The sequence below is a fragment of the Vipera berus genome (assembly GCF_964194415.1).
Source record: "Vipera berus genome assembly, chromosome: 3".
Taxonomy (NCBI): Eukaryota; Metazoa; Chordata; class Lepidosauria; order Squamata; family Viperidae; genus Vipera; species Vipera berus.
The window spans coordinates 173,289,524-173,315,420 of record NC_138204.1 but is presented as its reverse complement, the minus strand read 5'-3'; the positions used below and the strand labels follow the sequence as shown (position 1 = coordinate 173,315,420).

The window sequence follows — 25,897 nt, the reverse complement described above, 5'->3', positions numbered from 1 at the left end:
AAACATACTGCTTGCTAAGTGAAGCCCCAGGATCAGCGCCGGGTAGCCCACTGATCCTGGGGCTTCACTTAGCAAGCAGCCTATTTTCTGCAAGCAAGTGAGCCGGGCAAGAGCCCGGAATCAGCTGAGCCGTGCTCAGAAACGCTGATCCCGGGCTCCTGCCCAGCTCATTTGCTTGCAGAAAATAGGCTGCTTGCTAAGTAAGCTGGGCAGGAGCCCAGGATCAGCGTTTCTGAGCGTGACTTCTGAGTGCAGTTCAGCTCATCCCGGGCTCCTGCCCGGCTCACTTAGCAAGCAGCCTATTTCCCGCAAGTGAGTTGGGCAGGAGCCCAGGCGACAACGGTGCTTGCGGCTTTTCTGCAGCGCAGACCCAAGGGCTGCTTCGTTCCCACTCAGTCTCTCACAGGACCCGGGCTGCCTGCACTGGCGGGAAATGTGGAGCTTCTTTTTCCACAGCGGAGCGCAGGCATCGCTTGGCAACGGACTCTGCGAGATGCGCCTTTGCAGTGGGTTTCCCCTTCTGTTAGATATCAGAGGTTTGGAAGGCTGCTCCCAGGGCGTAAAAGTAGAGGGTCCAAACGCGAGAGTGACGCAGCTCTCCGACTCTTTGCTTCAGGCTGAAACGGTCTCAAAGTTGGGTCTGGAGATTACTTCGCCCGAAGGAAAGATGACGTGGTGGCAATGCGGGTTTGTCTCCCTTCCTTTGGAGTAGGGAGGAAAGCGTCGCCCTCTTCCTTCAGTGCAAATGTAACTTAAGAACGGTAGCAATACAGCCAGAAATGGGTATCTCTCGACAGTGCTGGGGAGAGCTATGGGAAGAATGATGTACACAGAGAGGATTGGGGAACCTGGCTCAAATGCTGGGCTCCAGTAGGGGAAAAATGACTGGGAGAAGTAGCTGGTTCGTAATGTATGTGTCTGAAAACGGGAGGTGAACCGGTGACATCCCTGCCCTGCCTATGCACATGCAGAGGTTGAGGCGCATGCGCTCTCCTCTGCCTCTGTGCGTGCATAGGCAGGGCCATGATGTCAGTGGTTTACTTCGCCCGGCCGCTCCATGTGGATGAGAATGCACCACTACTTGCCAAAACCGGGCTGGGATCTTGGCGGCGTAGCATGGGACAATGGGAGGGAGGGAGGGAAGGGACAAAAGGAGAGAGAAGGAAAGAAGGGACAATGGGAGAGAGGGAAGGCACCCATCCCAGTCCCACTCCCCTCCACCAGAGACCCACGGATTTCCCCCCCACAGGTACCCTGCAACCTGAGTGATGAGCTGGCCACGCCCCCTGGCCATTGATCACATGATCCTGGGACACTGAATAAGTATGAATCAGTTGCCAAGCATCCAAATGTAAATCACATGACCCTGGGGATGCTGCAACAGTCATAAGTGTGAAAAATGGTCATAATTCACTTTTTCCAGTGCCGTTGTAACTTCGAACAGTCACTAGGCCACAGGTCTGCAACCCGCGGCTCCGGAGCCACATGTGGCTCTTTCAGCCGTCTCTTGCGGCTCCCAGTCCTCTGCCACGTGCAGTCCAAAAAAAAAAGTGGGACTAAAAAAGTTCAACCAATCAATTCAAATATGCAGGGTAGGTGCATATCTCGCCTTGGCTCCACTCTTCAGTCAAACCCTGTTCTGCACATGCGCGCATGTATGCGCATGCGCACACATTTTTGCGGCTCCCAGTTTTTCCTTTGTGACGGAACCGGTTCCGAGTGGCTCTTTCACTGTTTCAGGTTGCTGACCCCTGCACTAAGCGAATTGTTGTAAGTCGAGGACTATGTGTACTTTATCATTTTTCCTTTTTTTTTTTTTTTTGGTCAAGGTTTTGACACCTTGCTGGGTGACTGGTGGTACTCGGATATTGCCTTGTCCTAAAAGTGGTACAATGGGTGAAAAGGTTGAAAAGCCCTGGGTTAAAGAATAGCCATCTCCCTACTTTTCAAGTCATCTCCTGCACTGCAGTCTCTAGACTCCAAAAGAAATCTGACAATATGCTAATCTGATAATAAAAGTGACTTCTGATCTGTTATCTGTTCAGCTGACAGTGAAGTACAGAGACAGTTGTCTAGCCAGACAAAATGATAAGAGAAAATATGCTTTCAAACAAGGGCATAAATCTCAGATGGCACAGATGAACTATTAAAATGGAATAGTTATAGTACCAATACTATGCACTAGCCTCATTTTACCTCTATTCCTCCATCTTTTTCTTTCACAGATGCATGAACCAGGATGTACCCTGTCAAGCTAATAACATAGAGTTAAGAGGGTGGCAATATCTCTTATACCTAGATCAGAGTTTCCATCACAAGGGAGGGGGCAGAAAAAATAATGGCTAGTATGACTCTAGGAGCATATTGTACAGGCACCAAAGTTTGCATATTGCACTTGGTGCCTGAAGATCATAAATCTATGCATGAGAAAGATGTAGTGGAAATTTTTTGGGGGGATTAGAGTTTATTTTTGTCATCTCTGTGAGACAGCTACTCATTCATCCAGATCACAGCTAAGAAAAAAAGCTGGTCACAGAAATTAGCAGTTTCAGCTCAGCAGCAAAGTCGCCAGCCTGTGAAGGCAGAGAGAAATTGACTAATTAGCAATGCGCACTAAAACTTGACGGTTCTTTATAGAGAGAGAGAGACGAGAGAGGCAGAGGAAGGGAGGGGGGGTCGCTTTCTCCCCTTCTTTCTTCCAAAGATGTTTGAAATCGCAGTCATTTACGCTCGACAATTTTTACAATAGCCTTGAGCCATAATTTTGCGAGTCTCTCCAGCATCCATCCCCCTGTATGGTCTCTCTCCACTGGCCATGCACGACCGTTTCTCTCCCCAACCGTGGATTTCCTATTACTCTCGTTACGACTCACTGAGCCCCAGGCCCAAGGATAATGATGTGTTGTTTCTTGGTAGCATAATTTGTCACACGTACATTTTTTCTTCTTCTTCTCTTGCAGAAAGCTCTGCGCGCTTTCTCTCTTTCTCTCTCCCCTTCTCCCTCTCGTACATTTTCTTGCTGTTGCTAATTCACGGTGATCAAATGATGTACGACAAAATAAATTGTAAAGAGTGACTGCTTGGAATTGGGAACAAGAAGGTTTTTGTTTTTGTTTTTGTTTTGAAGGAGCAATCAAACCTTTAAAAAGGAAGGACAATTGAATTTTTTTTTTGGGGGGGTGAGCTTAAGTGAACCTTTACTTTGGCAGCTGGTTGTGAAGCAGGTAAGTTTCTGGCCTTCGGTCTAACCGTCTTGGCTGTATTTTCTTGTGGCTTGTTTATTGTCGTGAAGACGGTGTATGCGTGTGTGTGTGTGTGTGTATGTATGCGCGCGATTTCTGTGGACGAGAAGTACGGAGGGGGCACTTGTGTTTCACACACGTCTTTGGAGAATAAACTCGAATTGTAAGAAATGGCCAGAGGAGGGAAAAAAAAGGGGGAGGGAGAATGGGAGGTGTGTAAATGTGGATGGAGGAGAGGAATGACCAGATCCACTTAAAGGGAGAGGCTCTTGGAGGTTTCTTAAAACCTGACTGCTGGGAGGGAAGGAAAGTAGCCGGGGAAGAGGACTCCTCCGGTCGTAGGAGAAAGCGCGGAGTGCAAGCACTGCCGGAAAAAAAGGGGACGGTACAATGGAAGTAGCAGTCCTCGCTGGAATCCTGCAGAGGAGAGGCGGCGGCGGCGGCGGCACTTGCTGTGCTGTGGCGGGCTCCACTCTCTCCGAGGCGGGCTAAAGCCACCGCGGGTCCCTTTTCCCCTCGCCACTAGCAGGTGCAACTGGCAGGTCTTTTTAAGGCTCGCCTTTTTCATTCCCCGCCGCCTCCGCCCTCAAAGAGTCTGGCGACTTTGGCAGGGGCGCTCTGGCTCCCGCTTTCTCGAGGCGCAGGGAGACTTTCCCGCCTGTTATTTTCCTCCTCCTTTTTTCCCCAGTAGCTCCCAGGCCCTCCGAGCTGGTTTCCCTCCCCCTCCCCGCCCCGAACTTCCCAGAGTTGCCCGAGTTAAAAGCCCCGCCGCTTCTCACCCCGGGGAAACCCAGCCCGGGCAAAATTAGCACCGGAGGCAGAGGCGGCTGGCCTGCCCCTCGCCCGGTGTAACGCAGCAGGCGCGAGAAGGTCTGGCCAAGAGTTCGGTGCCCGCGGCTGCGCTCCCCCTGGCTCGGCACCGAAGGACCTTCCCCTCCCTCTTTTCACGTACTGCTTCAAGGCGAAACGTCTCTCGCTCTGCAGAAACAGCGGCTTGCAAAGGCGGGAAAGGCGCAGTTTGGGGGGGGGGGAAGGGGGAGGGGCATGCGAAGGGGGCAGCTCAGTCAGCTTGGCTCAAGTGATGGCCTGGCTCTGGACTTTGGAAGGACGGGGTGCCTTCTTTTTCCTTTCCTTTCCGTTGGGTCATTGGGTAACCGTCCTGCGAGCTTTCACAGCTTACGGAACAACCACTCCCAAACTCTTTTCTCTCCTCTCTCTCTCTCTCTCTCTCTCTCTTCTCCCCCCCCCGCCCACCTTCCGCCTTTCCCCCCCCCCCTGCACGGGAAATGCCCCGTTGCAAATTCGACGGCAGCCTGCTCGCAAGTGGCGCGCGCGCGCGCCTCGGTTTCTAGGCGGAAAGAAAGTAGTTGCCCGCAACCCCCCCCCACCCACCCACTTTGGGGAGGGAACCCGTCTCGCCTGCCGATGAAGGACGAAGCCCCTTGGCGGGGGGTGCAGAAAATGTCATGCAGCCCGAAGGCTGCCGCGATGGGGGGAAGGGGACGGCTGGATAGGGAGCCTCTCGGCTTTTGCAAGTCGGACGGGCGAGCCAGGCCTGTAAAGCTCCATGTTGATTACTCTGTGTGCCCCCTCCCAACCACTCGTTTCTCCTTATCCCCCCACCCCCGCCTTGCCCCTCTTTGCCCAGGTCGGAGGTGGGTTTCCAGCCAGGTGCGCTGAGGCTGCTCGCCATGTCACGGTCCGGGGACAGGACGTCTACCTTCGACCCCAGCCATAGCGACAATCTGCTGCACGGCCTCAACCTGCTGTGGAGGAAGCAGCTCTTTTGCGACGTGACCCTGACGGCCCAAGGCCAACAGTTCCATTGCCACAAGGCCGTGCTGGCCTCCTGCTCCCAGTACTTCCGATCGCTCTTCTCCAGCACCGCCGGTGGAGGAGGCGGGGGAGGCGGCGGCGGCGGGGGGAGCGGGCTTAATCACCCCTTGGGCGTTGGACCGGGAGCTCAGGACGGCCTGCTTCCGAAGGAGCAGCAGCAGCAGCAGCAGGAGGAGCCCGGCACGCCTTCCTCCTCACCGGAGGACAAGCTGTTGGCCAGCCCTAGGGCCATCAACAACCTGGTGTTGCAAGGCTGCTCGAGGATCGGACTGCGACTGGTGCTCGAGTACCTGTATACGGCCAACGTGACCCTTTCCCTGGATACGGTGGAGGAGGTGTTGTCGGTCAGCAAGATCCTGCACATCCCGCAGGTCACCAAGCTGTGCGTGCAGTTCCTCAACGACCAGATCTCCGTCCAGAACTACAAGCAAGTGTGCAAGATCGCAGCCTTACACGGCCTCGAAGAGACCAAGAAACTGGCCAACAAGTACCTGGTGGAGGACGTGCTCCTGCTCAACTTCGAGGAGATGCGCGCCCTGCTAGACTCGTTGCCTCCCCCGGTTGAATCGGAGCTGGCGCTTTTCCAGATGTCCGTTCTGTGGCTGGAGCACGATCGGGAGACCCGCATGCAGTACGCCCCGGATCTCATGAAGCGTCTACGCTTTGCCCTCATCCCGGCCCCGGAGCTGGTCGAGCGGGTCCAGTCGGTGGATTTCATGCGTACGGACCCAGTCTGCCAGAAGCTACTTCTGGACGCCATGAACTACCACCTGATGCCTTTTAGGCAGCACTGCAGACAAAGTCTAGCCAGCAGGTAAAAAAGAAAGGGGGAGGTGGCAGAATTCGGCAGAAACCTAGTATTTCACAGGGCATTAACTAAGTATGTATGAAACGTAAAGTTCAAAAGTTGACTTCAGCTCTAAGCAGTTAAGGGAGCGCCTGAGAGGGACTTGCTGAGTAGAGTTAAGGGCGGGGTGTATGTACCTCCCATAGGTATTGTAGGAAAATAGAAAACAGCAGAAAATACATTCTGGCAACAGTAACAGATACATAATAACTTAGGTCGCAAAAAAAAAAGAAACAACCAGGGCAATTGTTAGTTAATTCCCTTTGAAAATTGTAATTTTTTATTTGGTGAGTTTGATTGTTGAAAGTTTTCAGGATTGGGTCAGAATGTACTATTTTTGACAATAGCTTATCCTTAATGCAACACATTGAGAAGTTTCTGAAGAACAAACAAAACGATTACCAATGCATTCCTATCTCCCTTTTTCTGGAAGAGATGCTGTTTGGGTATTGGAAGAAAGCAAGTTATGGAGTCCTCCTCCTTTTAAGGGCTTATTAATTTGGGAGAACAGAAGAATGAAGTATTGGAGAAGATGTATAAGAAGAGCATCCTTTTGAGAGCAAAGAGAGTAGAGGGGAGGGACCCCCCTAAATAGCATGTTCTTCAGACTCTGTATTGTGAGATGGAGTTAAAATACCTCGTCCATCCAACTGGTTTTAGAGGAGCTATGCACAATACAGCAAGTAAGATTGGTGACAGGGGAAAGTGAAATGTGCTGGATAATTCAGTAGACATCTCTTAAAATACAATATGGGAAGAAAATTAGATGGGCAAGCAGCCATGCCTTGGTACCATTAGTTTTAAATCCCATTATGAGTTCCCTGGGTTCTCTGGGCCTTTTCTACTTAGAATTAGTGTTTTGCTGGTTCGTTTTCTGTGACCACCAAAATAACACATGCAAATATTATGTTTAATTACCAGAACACAGAATTAATTATGGTCTCTTTACCTTTTATCCAGTTTAACATTTTGCAATTAAAATTTTAAAAAGCAATTTAGAAATGGAGTAGATTTTAATGCTATGGTCTGAGTTTATATCTTACAATCAAATTATGTATATACTAATACTAGAGAAAATGAAATAATCCCTGTTGTGTTGGGAAAATTGAAGTATGCCTATGACATCACAAGAATTTCCCTTTAAGTGAGTAAAGCTGTGAATATATCAGTGGAAAGTGTCTCATACAACGTTTTAAACAGATAATTTAGGACGTAAATTTACAACATAAACAGAACATATAAATTATGTTTCATATTAAGTAAACAATCTGAAAGTTTGCATATATCTTAAGACTTTTACATTTTTCTATACTAAGCAATACTTTCTGACATAATAGGTCAGGGAATAGACTTGTAGTGTTTTGAAGGGTATCTTGTTGCTTTGCGTAGAAGAACTTATACAAAGTTTCAGTAAGTGATACCTGAAGAATTTATCATGTTCCTTTCTTGAGGGCTTTTTTTAAAATGCCCAACTGTATTATGAGCTATTTAGTGTCTTGGGGGCTCAATAGCTTCCCCATATGGTGGCAAATTGTGGTGCTTTCCTTAGCTTGAATTCTGTGCACCACCTGTGACGTGATGGGTCTTTCCTTGAGGTGGATTACCGAGATACCAGATAGTTTGGTTCAGTGCAAATACCTTCCAGCTTCATTGGTCCATATCATTTGAAGGATGTGACTTCTGAATGTTTACAAGTATCAGAAATAGTGATACTGGCCTTACTTTGCTGTCGTCTTACTTCATCCTGGATGGAATCTACTATCCAGTTTTCTGGACAGTAGCCCTATTAAATTCAATGAGATTTGTTTTCAAGAAAACACGCATAGGTTTGCATTGCATTACTTTTTATATCAATAAATATATTCAGAATTGGATATAGAATAACTTTGGACATATTTAGAATATTAAAACAAGGGAATTGCTGTCATATAAAAAACCATGTTGTTCTGACTAACTCTGATATTCTTACCTTAATGGTAATATTACTCAGCTTTATCACTTTGATTGTTAATAGGCCTAACCATGCCACTGTGCTGAATTATCACACATACTCCATCTGTTATTTATTCTTTTATGTATCCTAAGACACAGAAAAAAGTACATATACACTAAAGAAGGTTGTGTGTGTATGTATATATTTATATTTAATTTATGCCATATGGTTTTTGTGACACCTGTGATTGAGCTCTTAAGATTCAAGAGTCTTAATGGTACACAATGAAAAACTGGGGCATAAATGTTTAAAAATAAAAAGCTCTTAAAATTTAGCATTAAAAATATTTTAGAAAATGTGTAAATATTAGAGATAAGATTTTAATTTGTGTAAAAAAGTTATGAAAGTATAGTGAATTATGTTAAATGAACACAGTGGATGATTTTTACATACCTTTATTGATTTCTGGAGGAAATAATAACATTGTAAATTAACATGACAAAAAATGCAAGCATTGGGAAGTAATACGTAAATCTGATTCTTTCCCACCTTCTGATAGTTTTGGGTGCTGAGAGATGAATAGTGGATTGCCATAAATAACTTCTTGCTTTTCAAGAATAAAGAAACAGAATTAATGCATCCACTCTTAAACTAACGTTTAAACTCCTATTTCCTTTAATAGGGCTGTCTCAGGCCTTAAACATATTTGGTAACCATATTCCTTATTTGCTTAAAATAACACCTTTGTTTCTAAAACACTACTTGTGTAGTGCATAGTGCATAGATGCTTTGGGATTTGTAGTAATTGGCTATTTTAAACTGTTATATAAGAAATCAAAAATGTGAAAACACTGATATTTTTTATCATGATTATGTTAAAATGACATTTAATTAATAGGAATTCATTCTGAAAATACTAAAAATTGCAGCTGTGTAAAGTGCTAGGTGTTCTGTATTCAGTCAGTAAAGAGTTAACTTTATATGTACATTTCATTCTCATTATTTAAAACTTTAAAATGAGATGTATATTTTTTTTAGAAAAAATGATGTTTTTATTTGTATGCTTACATCCAAATGCTGTAATTATAGTTGTATGCAGGGTGGACTAGTTCCAACAATCAAAAGCTGGAATGTGTCTTTGCCCTTCACTGTCTGTATCCAAACTCTTAAGACCATCTTGGAAAATACTGCTCTGGATGTATTCTGTTGAAGATCTTGAGCTTTCAATTACTCTCCCCAGGGTGGCATGTCTAGTGCCTATAACCTTTTTGACTTAAAGCAAAAACTTTTTGTGTTCCTGTTAATTCTAGTGTATTCGTGTCTTGTATTTAATTTTGCCTTTCATTTTTTTAAGCTAATATTATCCCCAGTTTAGTTTGCCCTCTAACTGATGATTTAAATGCTACTGTTTTAAGGCTTATAGATGTATTTTGTAAAGCTATTTTTGTTTTTGTTCGGAGTCAATAATTATGCTATTTTCAGTATGACTTTTTACATTGCTTTTAAATTATTTATATATACTATTTTAGGAACATTTCTAATCACAAACTGGAGAATGAATTCAGTTGAAATTAGTATGGTGCAAATAGAACCTATCACAAGATGAGCACTGTGGTGCATGTCTGATTTACCCTTTGTTCCTGATTCAGTAAGTGCTAACAGCCTTGCTTCTGCACACTGATCTTGCTGGTTGAACTGAAAATCTGATTTTATGGTTGCAATTTTGGAAATGGCAGTTTTGTAAGTTTTCCTTTAGCCAGAAAGAACTTGTTTAAGAAAAGGGGTTCTGAAGAAATAGCTTGCTACATTAGAACTATGTGGAGGATTGCTTAAGTTGTGTTTTGTTGAATGCGCACCCTGTCCCTTAAAAAAGGTTTCTTTAGGACAAATTGGTCTAGGAACTACTGAGGGCAAACAAATGATGTCACGGTATGATTGACATCATTATGACTTCTGCTGAATATCTATGCTCAGAAAATATGTAAAAGTATAACTACATTTTTATCCCTTTAATGAGAGTAGGGAACCAGTCAATCCATGCAGCTTCAGGCTGTTTTCATTTACTGACACAATAAACATAGCACGCTTGTGCAGAGTGGGCTTTAAAGCAAATTTTTTCATGGCCAGCTTATTGCAAGCAGCATACCCTCATTTGTAAAGTATTAAGCTCACTATGTAAATAGAATACTCTTGACATTTTTAGATCTTTAGAACCTCAATAGCATCTCTTCTTACTGAATATGCAGTAGTCTGTATTAAATATGTAGTGTTCTGCCAAGAAACATTGATTTGAAGGCATGCTTTCTATGAAGGAATTCTAAGACAAATACCTGCCTTTTAAGAATGTGTTATGATTTTGTCCAAAGAGATTATGCACTATAATGTTTCTTAGAAACTTCTTATTTGGGGTCTTTATCTGCCAACTTATCATAGTCATTGTGACCTCAGTCCTGCTTCAGTTAACAACCTTTTTGATCCATTTTCATTGCATTATACACTTGCTGCCAGCCAGTCTGGAGTATGACAACATCATCTGCACTTAATATAATTGCAATGATTAATTTTAGCCATGTCCTATTATTTCTCTACCATACAATTATGGATATTGTTATATTTATCACTAGTTAAGGAATATATTTATTCATTTATTTACTAAATTTATTTGTCACACATATGTATCCTTCTTATTCCAGAAGCATTGACATTATGTGTGAAATAATTCTATTTTATCCTCTCTACTTTTGAGTTCACTAAATTAGATTGAATAGGAATATTCTATGATCCACTTGTAAAAGTATATCTGGTTATGATTTGAACGTAAGTCTCAATTGAAAAATTTATCCATTCATAGCATTTTGGTCAAATTACTTCTCATGTCACAAGAAATGCTGGTCTCCCAGTAAACTATCACCAATTTGAACATTTTGATGTTTTTTATATATGCAAAAATATTGTTTAAGGATATTTCTTGTAGTTGGTTGGAAGCTGTACCTATCTATAGTTCAATATGATTCAATTGTTCTATCAATCACCTGAGAAGCAGTTCTGTTTAAGAAATATCTAAAATACAAGTAAGCAGTATAAAACATGTATTTAATTTTGTCTTTTCTCTTGGGCAGCAATCTTGCACACAGGCTGTTTAAATACTGGGATTTACTGGGATTTAAGCAATTTAACTGTAGAGGATTGCAGAGGTACTGAATTGTGATTTAAATCAAAGTATCCTGCTGAGTAATAGAGGGTCAATCTACTACCTGCTGTTTTTGAGCTTAATAAAACAAATATTGGCCTGTGGGTTGCCATTTCTTCATCTTCTAGGTAAATTTCCAAATCAGAAGATGCTTGTTTTCCCTTTTTCTAAAGAGTCACTTTCCTTTGGCATTATCGCTGGGGATCTCTGTAGAAAGCCTGATGCATTATATGTTTCTGTCACACTGGCACGAACAATTCCTAAACTTAAAATAGTATCATTATTTATATTTGGCAAAAATGATTCAGAGTGAGTTATTCTGACAAATAATCAAATATGCCACAATACATTATAGGTGAATGTTTCCTAAAGGAAAGTTATTAGCTGTTTATCAATCTATAATTTTCTAACAGGATTTATTAAAAAAAATCTTGTTCTCAGCTTTACAAGCCTGATTTACTTACCCTGGAATGCTTTCAGGAAGGTTATGGCTCCCAAGTTTTCTTTGAACATAGTATATCTGTTGCTGTGTCATTTCATGGGATATAACTGATTTTGCACAAATAAACCCTGCCAAGATTAACAGAAGCAGACTGATTGGGGGTGTCTGGAGAAAGTAATGGCTGAAAAAGCAGACACACACATACACCCCGCAACTCTGAAAACTCATGTCTTAAAAGATAACCTGCCTTAATAAAGGAACAACTATCTCTTGAAGGTTAAATTTAGCAAGAGATTCAAAATGCAACATTTGCAATATTTGAATTTTATATATAAAAAAGAAGCTAATCACCACATAATCAAATACTAGATAACTCTGTTGATATAGGTAGGCCCCAAATTTGAATGTAGGTGAGGATCCAGAATGGCACCAAGTGGTTATGAGGCACATTTTTGAAGTGTCAGGCAGAAGGAGATATGACAGTAATCATCTTGCTTTTCAAGGAACGGGGAAATTGCCTGTCCCTTCTTCTAATCCATCTGCTTCTCCCCTGGTCCCTCTATTTCTTGCCTTTAGTGAATGCCAGAACTGCTTATAATAAGATCTTTATCCTTTGTGAATTGGTTGGAGGAGGCATAACTCTGAACTGATTGAGTGAAGGTGGTAAATGTAATCCTATCTAAGATTTGCTCACCAATTCAAAGTCAAGGTAGATGATGATCTACATTGGTCTTTTTTGTGTGCCTTTGAATTAGCTTTTTAACTAAAGGCAATTGCCTGGACTAATCCTTGTAGTTTTCTTGGCAAGTTTTTTCCAGAAGATGTTTGCCAGTTCCTTCTTCCTAGAACTGAATGAGAGTGACTAACCTGGGGTGACCCAGCTAATTCAAATGCTGAGAATTAACAAATTTCATTGAACCATAATATAAAATCTGGTAGATACACTTCTATCTAGGAGTGCAATGTCATCTTCTTCTCAATGGCCCATGCATGATTTAAGCAAAGTTCTCTAGCAATGGGTAAATTCCCAATTTTTGGAATGCAAATTAACAACATATTGATGCCTGCGTTGAAGCAGTAGCAAGGAGCCAGTAATGGAAAGATGTAATAGAAGTCTTCTCCATGGGATCCTGGATGTGGTGAGAGTTTGGTACCACTAGGCTGTAACATTTAATGTTATATAAGAATGACAGGCCGTGTGCCAGTTGAGGCCCTCGCAAGTGATCTGAATTGGCCACAGTGCATTGCCTCAGCCTTTGGGGCTAGAACTATCTAACAGCAGTTGCCTTCTGAAGCTCTCTTTCCTTGACGGAGAGGATTCACCAACATGGATACTCACTTCCCTCTGTTGAAATTTCATGCCAGGCTATAAATAGGCAGTTCAGTTGGCAGTGATTGGAAAGGACCAAGCTCTGTATCGCGGCACAGGGCTCACCTCTTTCCCTCATACTGTTAAGTATGTAAATGAAATTACTGAGTGACATCATGCATCCTTTCAAGGTTGAGGTATCATCAATATCTAGTTCTTTGTTTCTATTTGGGCTGTACAGAAGATTTAGTAAGTGCCCTCACCTGGGGCGTGGAAGCAGTAATGGGATTGGATAGCACAAAACAAATTGCAACTGAGTCTCAGAAAGACAAAGTAATATGGTTGATCCTTATGCTGTTTCTGGATGTAGTCATGTTCCCTCTGAAATGCCAAATCCATGACATGAGGTTTTCCTGAATTCAGAGCACCTACTGAATCAACAAGTACAGACTGTGGCTCATGGGGGTTTTTTTGGACCAGGAGGTGCTAAAAACAATTACACATGACTTTGCCTTGAGACTTGAATATTTCAATTGCTCTATTTGGGGCTGCCTTTGAAGACTGCCTTTAGCAGGTACAGGTGGTTAATGAAAGTCACTTTAGCAGTATTCCTATGGTCAGTTATCCAGTGGTTACTAGTTTGTTTCCAAGTACAACTCGAAGTGCTTGTTTTGACCTACAAAAGGCTATTTAGTTTGAGTCCAGATTACTCAAGGATTATCACTTTCAGATAGAATCTATGTGCCCTGTTTGAGCAGCACAGGAAGGGCATATTTAGTACTATTTACATTTTAAGGGATAAGAGCCTGGAAACATTAAGTGGTGCCCTTGTGTCTCTGGAACATGCTACCTCCTTTCCTCATGATCCAGATAGCCCCCACACTTTCATTATTTCGGAAACAGGTAAAAAACCTGTCTGTTTCATCAAACAATTGAGAATTGAGATTTTAGTTATATACAGCTGTTTTAATTTTATTTTAATGATTGATTTTTTAAAAACATTTAATTACCAGTAATTTTCTGTAGTGGCCTCCATGATTTGTAACTTACTTACCTTGGAGGTTCACACAATATCTTTTTTTGTAATCTATGATAGTCTGCTTCTAGCTCAGATTAATTTTATATGGGCATTTGGGGGTCAGATGATTAGTTTTAATGTTTTGTTTTTTATATGACTACTGCCCAGTGTCTTCTGATTTGGGTGATTGGCCAGACAATAACTGTACACTCAAAAGATTTATAAAGAAATGAGAAGGCTAAAATTAATGACAAAACCAAGAATACCAGTCTCAATTCTGAACATTTGCATACAGAATACCACTCACAAACATAAATGCTTGAAAAGTATAGATTCATACTGTGGGACATAACAAGGATAGACAGTGAGAATGCCAGTTATAAGAATTAGGATATTTAATTATTTCTTGACAAACTATTAAGGGAGGTGCATTGAAAACCAAAAGGGAAATTAATATATAACTATGAGATTCTAATCATAGCAGAGTAAGAAGCAGCATGGTCGAAGAAAAGCAAGTATTACATGCCAATTCATTTAAACGTTAGGGCAGAAATCTGAAGTCCCATTTAGCTGAATGAGCAAGAGGACTTCCAAATGAAGCAGGGTTAAACTAACCCATTTTGAAGTGAATGAAGTAATGTGTATTATCATCTAAAGAGCATCTCCAATTAAGTCTTTAGCCCAAGATTATCTTTTTGTATCTCTTCTCATTAGATTTGGATCAGTAGCATCTGGGGATACCAAATTGATGTGGGAAAGCATATAATATCTAGAATAAGGTGGAATATAGGGAAATAAGATAAAAATAGGTTACAATTTTATAAAAATAACTTGTCCTAAAAGATAATTTGGTGAAATCAACCATGAGAATTGTTGTTTTGTCCTGGGAATTTCAGGTTCATCAAAGAAAGATAAAGTAAACAATAAACTAGACTGTGGCCACCAAGGAGATTTTGTACAAAGAAAATCACTAGAAGACTAATGATACCTCTGTAATGGAGAGAAAAAAAACATTTGGAGGTAGCAGAAAAAATGATTTTAAAGTAGCAGATTGCTTGATACAATTGAACTTTATCCAGGAATAGGAATAAGAATTTGAATGTATTTTGAACTTTGGGGAGATCCTGGGGAAATCCTTTCACTAATACAACATTGAAATGTGTTCTGGGTTTGCAGTCTGCTACATTTCCTTGAAATTTGGTTCTTTTCTCCTTAGTGTAGTTGCTATACTGGCATGTGTGTGTGTAAATGACACCAATGTTCTGTATATAATACATTATTTTTGCCAGAACTTTTGATTCCTCACTTTTTGTTTATCCCTATTATAGCTGTCAAAGTGGGATACTTTAAAAAAATGAACCTTCTATCTGTGATTTCACAAACTTAGATGTGTTTTTAGAAACACAGCAGCAATTAATTAATCTTAACCTAATGACTACCTCCATTTCTGACAATTATAGGCTTTAGAATTTTTTTAATCAATTTTCATTTTCTACAGCTCTAACAAAAGTTTTAAATTAATAAACTTTTCAAAGTGTAGGTGATAGAAAATAATTCACTTTTAAAAGTAAAATTATTTACTTTTAAAAACAAAGTAAGAAATTCATGTTTCACTAACATAAAAACACATTATTCATGTAAATCATTTGGCTATTCAGAATGTTTTATTGGTTGTATCTGTTCCTCTGATGTCAATATTGCTTTTTCAAGCACATATAGCTCCTGATCAGAAGCACCAAATCACACAAACAATACTACTATTCAAATATTTCCATGTTAGCAGACTGGTGGCAGTACCACAGGTCCAGAACAATTGCCCTCAGCATTGTCCTTATGATATTGCCAAATACATTGCGATATATTTGTACTCTTTCTTGATTTATACTTCTGTATTCAGTTTTATGTTTGATCTGCCTGTTTGAAATCTTACCTAAGCTTTCAGTTAAAATAAGTAAGTCTCAGGCTTAAAGAGAAACCCAAAGCCATAAAACAAATTGGCAGACTTGAATGGGAAGCCATGGTAGTAATTAGTTAAGAGTTCTTTTCTATGCAGAGCTAATAGCTGTATATTTTGTCACCTGTGCATAGATTGCCTTCTTTACACTCCAGACATATCTTCTTCTCTGTTTTTTTAATTAAAAACAACTATTACTTCATTACAAGGCAACTCTTCACATTACTGTGTGTGAAACACATATTAATATAATTGATTTATGACCTAATACATGCTAGTTGCAAAATTTGAAAACCTTTAGTTTGAAGTTTCAGAGTTTCCATCACTCTTATCAATCGCTATCATTTTATACATCCCTTATTTGCAGGGAGTATCATCATCATTATCCATTCAGCAGAGACTTATAGCTTATTATGGATTCTCAACAAACATGCATACAGGATGTCTTCATTTCCAAATGTATGTACAATACACACAAAAACTCTCTCTCCATCCCTCTCTCCCTCTTAACACACACACACACACACACACACACACACTGTCTACAGCTCTAATGAGAGAAATAGGTTTTGCCATGATTATTATAGTAATAACAAATTCAAGCAACAGTGATATGAGAATTAAAGCAGTGGTATTAACAAAGAAAAGCAAAAAAATGTAAGAATATATATCACATTTTAAAATATGCTCACTGCTGTTTAACTGATTCATTGGAATTGTGTATCTTGCACCATCATTTAACAAGGATATTTTGATACACAAGATACCTCTTTATAATTCATTAAAGTAACCATTTTGTTTAGATTTCTGATTGAGCCTGAAGAAAGATACCACTGTTGTAAAACACAGATTAAATTTAATGCATGGCTGTGACTAGCTAGTTTTTATTTATGTTTCCTTTGTTGTTATAATAATTTGGAATTACTAAAGTCCATTAGTGTCCAAAAGTTATTGTAATATAATTATTTTTGTAAGGAAGATAAAAATAATTTCTTTGTTGCAGAGCGTAACATTGTTAATTTCTATAATATATAGCTTATATAGAATGATGAATACTGATTATTTCCTTGTGCCTCTTCTTGAATTTATAGGTATAAGTTCTTTTAAAGTACATCTAGATGTGCTGGATACATAAAGTAGGTTACTGAAGCTGTAGTTCAACATATCAGATAGGTCTTAGGCTGGGAACAGCTATTATAGAGCTTACTTTATATAGGGTTATTGTCAAAGATTCACCAGTGAATTTTATCAATGCTTTCAGCAGAATTTTAATCCAGTAAGCTTTTTCTTGTGAGTTCCCAGAATAATTTACCGTTATTTGCCCTTATCTCCATGTCACGATATATTTGCAGAACATTTTCCGAATAAAATAGCTCACAGTCATTCCAAGCTATCAGATACATTGGCTACAGTGTAGAAGTCATTTCCCCAGTTTTTTTGATTATTTTTGATTTATTTCAATTATTATAGTCTTAAAGGTGGATGAAAGATTGTGTACAGCCTTCTGCTTATATTACCCTTGTCCTTTTTGGCAGATTATATGTATCTTATATGGAGAAATGGCTGAAAACATTGGATTTGGGTGATAAGGACTGACTTACTGAAAAAGGGAAGTATGAAATTGTTCCTAAAATTCTTCTTGAAGTTGGATATTATTTACACATTAATTTGACATAGTTGTCAAGGTTCTGGCCTAGAAACCAGGAGACTGTGAGTTCTAGTCCCATCGTAACCATGAAAACCGGCTGGATAACTTTGGGTCAGTCTCAATCTCTCAGCCCAATTTTTACCTCACAGGTTGTTGTGGCAAAAAAGAGGAAGAGGAATAAGTATTATGAATGTTCACTACCTTGAGTTATTTACAAAGTAATAAAGGCAGGATAAAAATCTAATAAATAAATTCCTGATATTCTTGGAACGCATATATTAATAAAACCATTTTGGTTTAGCTTTTAGAATGGCTTTGGACCAAAATATCTTTGGTTGTTCTGATGAACAATAAAAGTTGAGAGAACAAAGAAAATATGATTCATTCTTGCTGATCTCTTGTAAGCATTTAATTTTACTGGCTTATAATATAGCCTCTTGAACTACAGTTAGGATAGGAGTCATAAGTGCCTGGCATAGTAAAAACATATGGGAACTGTTCCATCTCCTTACCCTTATTTTTAATATTTAATTGAAGATAATAAGTGATCTGAGGATAACATCTATATGAAGCTTGCCAATGTGTTAAGGATTTTAGTTGCATTCCTGATTAATTTTTTTCATCTTTTAAATTTAGTTGACTGACTCAACATGCAGCTCTTTACTGTAGGTAATCTTTATGAGTGCTGACTATTCTGCTAATCTATGTTACAGTTAATTATATTTTCTGAGAGTAGTCTTTTATAATCTTTGTCTAAACTATCAGACATTCATTAAAATAAGTGAGATTTAAATCCATGTTCAAATACATTCCTAACAATATTAAACATTCACACTTTGGTGTAGGATAAATTGGGGGGGAAAGTGTATGGTCATATAAACATATGACTACAGTGAAATTTTAATCTGGCAGTCTTGATAAAATAGACTTATTTAATTAAATGAAAAGTCCATTCCTAAATGTGCTTGTTTGGAAAGAATTCCCTGTGATTTTGTTATTTCCAAATACACTCCTCAATTGACAGAAATAGTCTTCCATGTGCATATCTAAATAGATTGGAATCTATCCGTACAGTGGATGCTCTTGAATACAGGTGTGTGACTGTGGATATTTGGTTTTAATTAATTCTGATCCTCTGATCCTTCATCTGCACTGAACAGGTAGCTGACAGTTTTCTGCTAATTTCAGATGCCTATTCTTGTGCATAACACTGAAACTTGTGCAATTTTTATTGGTTCCAACATGTTCTGTATATTTTGTTACACAGAATATATATTAACTTTTAATCTTCATCAAAGACAAATGAACTTGTATTGTTCTTCATTCTTTTATAACACTCTGAGGCCTGGAAAGAGTTATTTGGGAGAGATTGAAATGTAAAACCTAATACAAAATTGAAAAAAGTTTTCTTATTGACCAACTTTACCAAAATGTTTTGAATTTTAAAGAACAGCTGAAGTTAATTGTGATAGAAACTGAACATGCTTCACAAAGAAGCTGGAATAAACTATTTGTTTATTAAGGATGACAATGCGTAAGTGACTTATGGTTTAACATCACTCAGACTCAGTTTTCACCAAGATCAAGGTGGGAATGTTCCATCGAAAGCTATTAATGGCATAGATCAGGGGTGTCAAACTCAATTGCATTGAGGGCCGCATCAGCGTTGCGGTTGCCCTCAGGGGGCCGGGTGGGTATGGCCAGGGTAGGCGTGGCCTACTGGGTGAGCGTGGCCAGCTCTACTTCATTCGCATCAAGGGTGCCTATGGGAGCCTGGGCAGGAGTGGGACAGATCTGAGGGTCTCTGGGAGAAGGAGGGTCTCTGGGCCAGGGCCAAGGCAGTGGGGGCCGTTCCCTCACTGTTTCCAGGATGGCTTCGGGGGCCGCATGAAACCACTTTGCGGGCCGGATCTGGCCCCCGGGCCTTGTGTTTGACATGTCTGGCATAGATAAAATGGGATAAGCAGCACTTTTGGACACGAGCACAGTTTTGTTGGTGCAGCTGCTGAGCTTGAGTTGGTTAGGCTTAATGTAAAACCATCCTAAAACAAAATAATGAGTAGCATAATTTTGACAGTGTTATGTTATATATTATGTACTATGATATGCACCATATTTTGATACATTGGCATACGTTTTTGCAAATTCCAGAAGGCTTTCTCAGTAAGAACTTTCTGTTTTCATTGTTATTAATTCATTCTTAATTTACTAATTATAGACTGTACAGAAAACACTACACATGTCTTTACTTGGCTTGGTTGTTTCTAGTAGATTACTGTGCCAGTTATGTACCTGTACACTATATGTTAAGCAGATGAATCTTTTTGATATTGCAGCACATTGATATTGGTAATAAAGCTCCCTCTGTGGAACTTTTATTATTATGATTGGTCACACAGTCATCTAGATGTTTAGACTGGATTTGGTATTTTTATTCATCAAGTAGTTCCTAAGGACCTGGGATAGACAGACATTATTGTATGATAGTGTAAAAGGTATTGTTGCAGAATGTATTGTAAGCTGTTACAAGTAAAGCAGCCTTTTGCAATTGACTATGGTGATTGTGTCAAGGCCAGTGCTGTTCACGTCAATTTTGGAATTGACTCACTAATGATATCAACTTTTTTTCTTTTGAAAGCAGAGATTATTATCATTATCACTAAGCATATACATCAGAAATGTTGCCCACTTTCCACGTGAGCCCAAATAATTCAGTCATAATGCAGAATGATGAATGGAAAGGAAATCTAAGGATTAATACAGCTATGTGAAGGATTAGTACAGTGAATAATAGAAGCTAACTTCAGTAATCTCAAGTAGCTCAGCAACACAAAAACTGGTATGATGTAGTGATACATTATTTTGGACACATACTGTGCTGTGTATGCTATTTTTGATTATGCTAGAATGAATTACTTTATCACGATTCCCCCTTTTTTGGCTTTTATTACTTTCCAGGATTTGTGTAACTGATAGATACTCAATTATATGTAAAGTGACTATTAAAGAATCAGTAGTCATCTAGGGGTCTTCTCCTCTTTTCTCTTGAATTTGTGTTAAAACCATTAGTGTTCCAAAGAAATGTGCATTCATCAGGTATAGCGATGGAGGCCAGGGTGCATATTACAGCTTTTACTGCCTACGAGACGTTGAAGCCTTGTTCTTAAGAACTGCCAGGCAGATTGGGAATCATGGTCACGGTTAATAGCAGCGAATTGCCAGTTCTTGATGGGTGGGTAGTCACTCTTCTCAGTGGCTGCCCCCTGGGGGAGAAGGTAGAAAAACAGAGGGAGGGAATTAGAGTGACTTTGCACAGTTGAGCAGGTTCATGCTGCTGGATCAGTGGCAGGCATTGGCAGGGCTCCACTCTGGGGAGGCTCTCAACAACACCACACTCTCATTTTTACCAATTGGTGTTGCTATAGCCAGTCGGAGAGCAAAGAAAGGAGGGGCAATGACATTGGGGCAGAACAGAGGAAATTGTGAGGCCGGGCTAAAGCAAGCATCAGAAAGGTTATTCAAATCTGAGTAGAGTACAATATATAATAGTTGTTGAAATGCTTCTAATTGTACTGGTATGTTGGAATTTAATTTGAGGTATGTAATTAGGGAGTTGGCTTGCAAATTCTTTGCATTCTTCAATGGCATAAACATGGGGAAGGCTGGGGAAGCAGCTGACTTGGGGCACGCAGGACATGCTTCAATTTTCCTTGTCCCACACATTCAACAAATCTGATTACCAGATCTGGATGCGGTAATTGCGGAGACCAATAGAGGGCCAAAAGAGTTTACAGCATCTCTTTGTAAACAGTTAAGAACTACAGTGAAGAGAAGCACAGAAAGAAGGAACAATGAAATAGGGATGATCTACTGCTTTTACACAGAAGGGTTCTGGTTTCAATCTGCAATCTTAAGAAAGAAAGCAGAAATGTTTGATGTTCTTATTGATTCGGGGCCTTTTTTTCTCACTGTTTCCCCAGGCTTTGTATTATTTCTGCCCTCTAGTTTCTTACTTTCATCCCTCATTTGAAAGTCCTCCATGTGGAATAGCATCTGTAAACTGTAAACTGTCATTTGGGAAATAAAATGATGGAATAAGAATTTTTGGAAAGCCAGGTGTAACAATTATGAAACTTGTCAGGGACATGGCACCCAGGCCATCCTATTACTAGGTTGGTACCTCAGTGGTTTCTTTTGGGACCTGGACAACTTAGCTTAGGTGGCATGTCCTTAGGGTTTTTTTTTCATGGTTATTTGGGTTTAGAATGGCTTATAATAATAATTTTGCCTAATATGATTTTGACACGCAACTTTAATGCTTAACCTTAGTACAACTCCAGAGCATTCCATGTCCGTTCAGCTGTAAAGAGTGATAATTTAAGGGAATGATATGAAGAAAAAGGTCATTATAGAATGAACCCTTAACAAATTGCATAAAGAAAATGTATTATCCCCTAAGTAGAGGGCTGCACAGCTTTTCTGGGGTGTTTTTTTTTCCTGCTTGATTCAGAAAGTTGTTGAGACATAAGGAAAAGAAACAACAACAAAAAAGTGAATAGAAAATTGTAAGCAGTGAAAATTCTTGTGAGGTTTCTGATTGCTATTGCTAAAGCGCTCTCCAATAACATAAGATATTTATCTTCTCTCTTTTTGGGGGTGAAGAATTCGTTCCAATAAGAAAATGCTTTTATTGGTTGGAGGGCTGCCTCCAGGACCTGACCGGCTTCCCAGCAATTTGGTTCAGTATTACGATGATGAAAAGAAGACATGGAAAATACTGACAAGTAAGCAGTTTATTTATGTTAAGTTACCTTGATGAATTTTAAAACATGGCTAATCAAATTAGGCACTTTATTGATTTGCTTCCCTGAAGAAATTTGTTTATATAGCAGTAGGATCTCACCAAGGACAAATAAATTGAGATAGAGGAAAGTCGTATATTTTCTGTGAATAAGCCCAAATTAAAACTGGCTTAAAATCATTTAATAATGTTTTAGCGTAAATTTGTTAAGCTTTCTTTCTTAACTTCTCTAAATAAGCAGGCATTTTTAGTGCAGTGCACGTTATACATTATGGCTACTATCCAGTAAAACTGAATTACAAGAACAGTTATTTCTGCAGGACAATTGTATATCTGTTCAAATCATAAACACTGCAGCTAATAAAGTTTGGGAAGCTTGACTCTGGGTGGATTGTGTCTAATTTATATTGTATTTTGAAATTTGTGGCATTCTCTATTGCATTCTATTATGTATCTTTTACTGTGGTATGATTACTGTATTACTGTGTATATGTGTATAATTTTATTGAGAATTTTAAATACAAGAATGAGACCAATACAAATTAAAATAGAGCAAAAAAAGGAAAAAGAAAAACTAAAAACCATTTTTATGCTTACGCCAATGCTAGATGGGTCTGTCTTGTCTCTCTTTCTGATGTAGCCTTTAGCAGTGGAGAATATTACTTATAGTTGCCCAACTCTGTTCATCTCTTTTCATAAAGGGCAGCTGTATTTTGTACCAAGAATTTTGTCCTGAGATTTAGAACTTGCTGCTTTATCCATTACAGTTTCCAAACTTACTTGGTTGTAGAATCAAATAAATGTGTTTTTTTTGGGGGGGGGGTTGATTGGCTGCATTTATATATCAGTTCCTTTGTGGATAGGTTAGCTGCATTGGTCAATAAAGCTAAATTTTTCATTGTCAGAATTGCCTAAAGCTATTCAGATAAAATTATAAATGAGCACTTTCCATCCATAAATCAGATCTATACTTTAGCAGCTAGACTAGTGAAATTTGAGACTTCTGAATTAAATGTATTCTAATGGTACACCCATTGTGGCTGTAATCAAGTCTATCCATTGTCATCCTCTTCTCTTTCCTTCCACATTTCTCAGTATTACAGTCTCCTCTAGAGAGTGAGGTCTTCGCATATGTGTCCAGAATATTACAGGTGAAACTCGAAAAATTAGAATATCGTGCAAAAGTTGATTTATTTCAGTAATGCAACTTAAAAGGGGAAACTAATATATGAGGTAGACTCATTACATGCAAAGCAAGATAGTTCAAGCTGTGATTTGTCATAATTGTGATGATTATGGCGTACAGCTTATGAAAACCCCAAATCCACAATCTCAGAAAATTAGAATATTGTGAAAAGGTGCAATATTCTAGGCTCAAAGTGTCCCACTCTAATCAGCTAATTAAGCCATAACACCTGCAAAGGGTTCCTGAGCCTTTAAATGGTCTCTCAGTCTGGTTCAGTAGGAATCACAATCATGGGGAAGACTGCTGACCTGACAGTTGTGCAGAAAACCATCATTGACACCCTCCATAAGGAGGGAAAGCCTCAAAGGGTAATTGCAAAAGAAGTTGGATGTTGGATGTTCCCAAAGTGCTGTATCAAAGCACATTAATAGAAAGTTATGTGGAAGGGAAAAAGGTGCACAAGCAGCAGGGATGACCTCAGCCTGGAGAGGATTGTCAGGAAAAGGCCATTCAAAAGTGTTGGGGACTTTCACAAGGAGTGGACTGAGGCTGGAGTCAGTGCATCAAGAGCTACCACACACAGACGGATCCTGGACATGGGCTTCAAATGTCGTATTCCTCTTGTCAAGCTGCTCCTGAACAACAAACAACGTCAGAAGCGTCTTACCTGGGCTAAAGAAAAACAGACCTGGTCTGTTGCTCAGTGGTCCAAAGTCCTCTTTTCTGATGAGAGCAACTTTTGCATCTCATTTGGAAACCAAGGACCCAGAGTCTGGAGAAAGAATGGAGAGGCACACACTGCAAGATGCTTGAAGTCCAGTGTGAAGTTTCCACAGTCTGTGTTGATTTGGGGAGCCATGTCATCTGCTGGTGTTGGTCCACTGTGCTTCATTAAGTCCAGGGTCAATGCAGCCGTCTACCAGGAGGTTTTGGAGCACTTCATGCTTCCTTCTGTAGACGAGCTTTATGGGGATGCTGACTTCATTTTCCAGCAGGACTTGGCACCTGCCCACACTGCCAAAAGCACCAAAACCTGGTTCAATGACCGTGGGATTACTGTGCTTGATTGGCCAGCAAACTCGCCTGACCTGAACCCCATAGAGAATCTGTGGGGCATTGCCAAGAGAAAGATGAGAGACATGAGACCGAACAATGCAGAAGAGCTGAAGGCCACTATTGAAGCATCCTGGTCTTCCATAACACCTCAGCAGTGCCACAGGCTGATAGCTTCCATGCCACACCGCATTGAGGCAGTAATTCCTGCAAAAGGGGCCCAAACCAAGTACTGAGTACATATGCATGCTTATACTTTTCAGAGGTCCGATATTGTTCTATGTACACTCCTTGTTTTATTGATTGCATGTAATATTCTAATTTTCTGAGATTGTGGATTGGGGTTTTCATGAACTGTACGTCATAATCATCACAATTATGACAAATCACGGCTTGAACTATCTTGCTTTGCATGTAATGAGTCTATCTCATACATTAGTTTCCCCTTTTAAGTTGCATTACTGAAATAAATCAACTTTTGCACGATATTCTAATTTTTCAAGTTTCACCTGTACAGTTTGAGCCAAGTTATTTGTGTCTTAATTGAGAACTCTTGATTGATTTGTCTGATGATGCATTTGTTTGGTTTTTTGGGGGGTGGAGGGGTATTCCTAGCATTCTCAGTAGTCTTCTTCAATACCAAAGATGAAAAGATAAGTGCTTTTTCTATCCTGCTCCTTCAAAATCCAACTTTCTGTACAGTATCCCAGGGAAAACCATTGTTTGCATGATTCTGATCTTTGTAGGTATTAGTACATCACAGTTTATGAATAAATTTTCCAGGGCCTTTCTGGCTTGCTTTACCAAGTGCTGATCTAAGATATATTTTTAACAGCTTATTCTTTTTTACTATTCATGATTGATCCTAAAAGGCAGAAGCTATGAACCACTTCAATATCATCAGTGTCAATTTAAGGGTGGTTGCTGTACTTGTCATTAGTTGGTCTTTGTACTTTTATGGTGTTCCTTGGTTCTCATTATTAGAGTTTCCGGATCATTTGCATTTCAGCTATTGGAATAGCAATATCAACATAGAGCAGGTTATTGATGTTTCTTCCTACAATTTTATAACTCCACTCATTCTTTTTTTTCAATCCAGCTTACCTCAATATATAGTCAACATGCAGGTAGTCCTCGACTTATGATCCACAATTTGGATCATAATTTCCATCACTAAATGAGGCAGTTGTTAAGTGAATCACAATTTATGCCCTTTTTTACCATTGATGTTAAGTGAATCACCATACTCATTAACTGAATTATATTGTCCTTAAGTGAGTTTGGCTTCCCCCATTGGTTTTGCATGTGGAAGCCAGCTGGAAAGATTACAAATGGTGATCATATATCTCCAAGATGCTGCAACTGTCATAAATGTGTCCTGATTGCCAAGCACCTAAATTTTGATCACATGATTGGGGGGATGCAGTAATAATTATAA

General features: G+C 39.9%; 1 protein-coding gene across 1 annotated transcript in view; it reads left to right on the top strand.

The window, feature by feature from the left end:
• Window positions 1-3,632: 3,632 nt before the first annotated feature.
• The window catches only part of KLHL14 (kelch like family member 14), a gene marked incomplete at its 3' end in the record, with an annotated part of 64,781 nt that continues 42,516 nt past the window's right edge, over window positions 3,633-25,897 (top strand). The window contains exons 1-3 of the mRNA XM_081324830.1: window positions 3,633-3,771; window positions 4,891-5,892; window positions 22,082-22,203. Of these exons, the coding sequence (XP_081180956.1) occupies window positions 4,934-5,892; window positions 22,082-22,203 (1,081 nt within the window). The 5' untranslated portion in view covers window positions 3,633-3,771; window positions 4,891-4,933. The remainder of the gene's footprint in view (window positions 3,772-4,890; window positions 5,893-22,081; window positions 22,204-25,897) is intronic.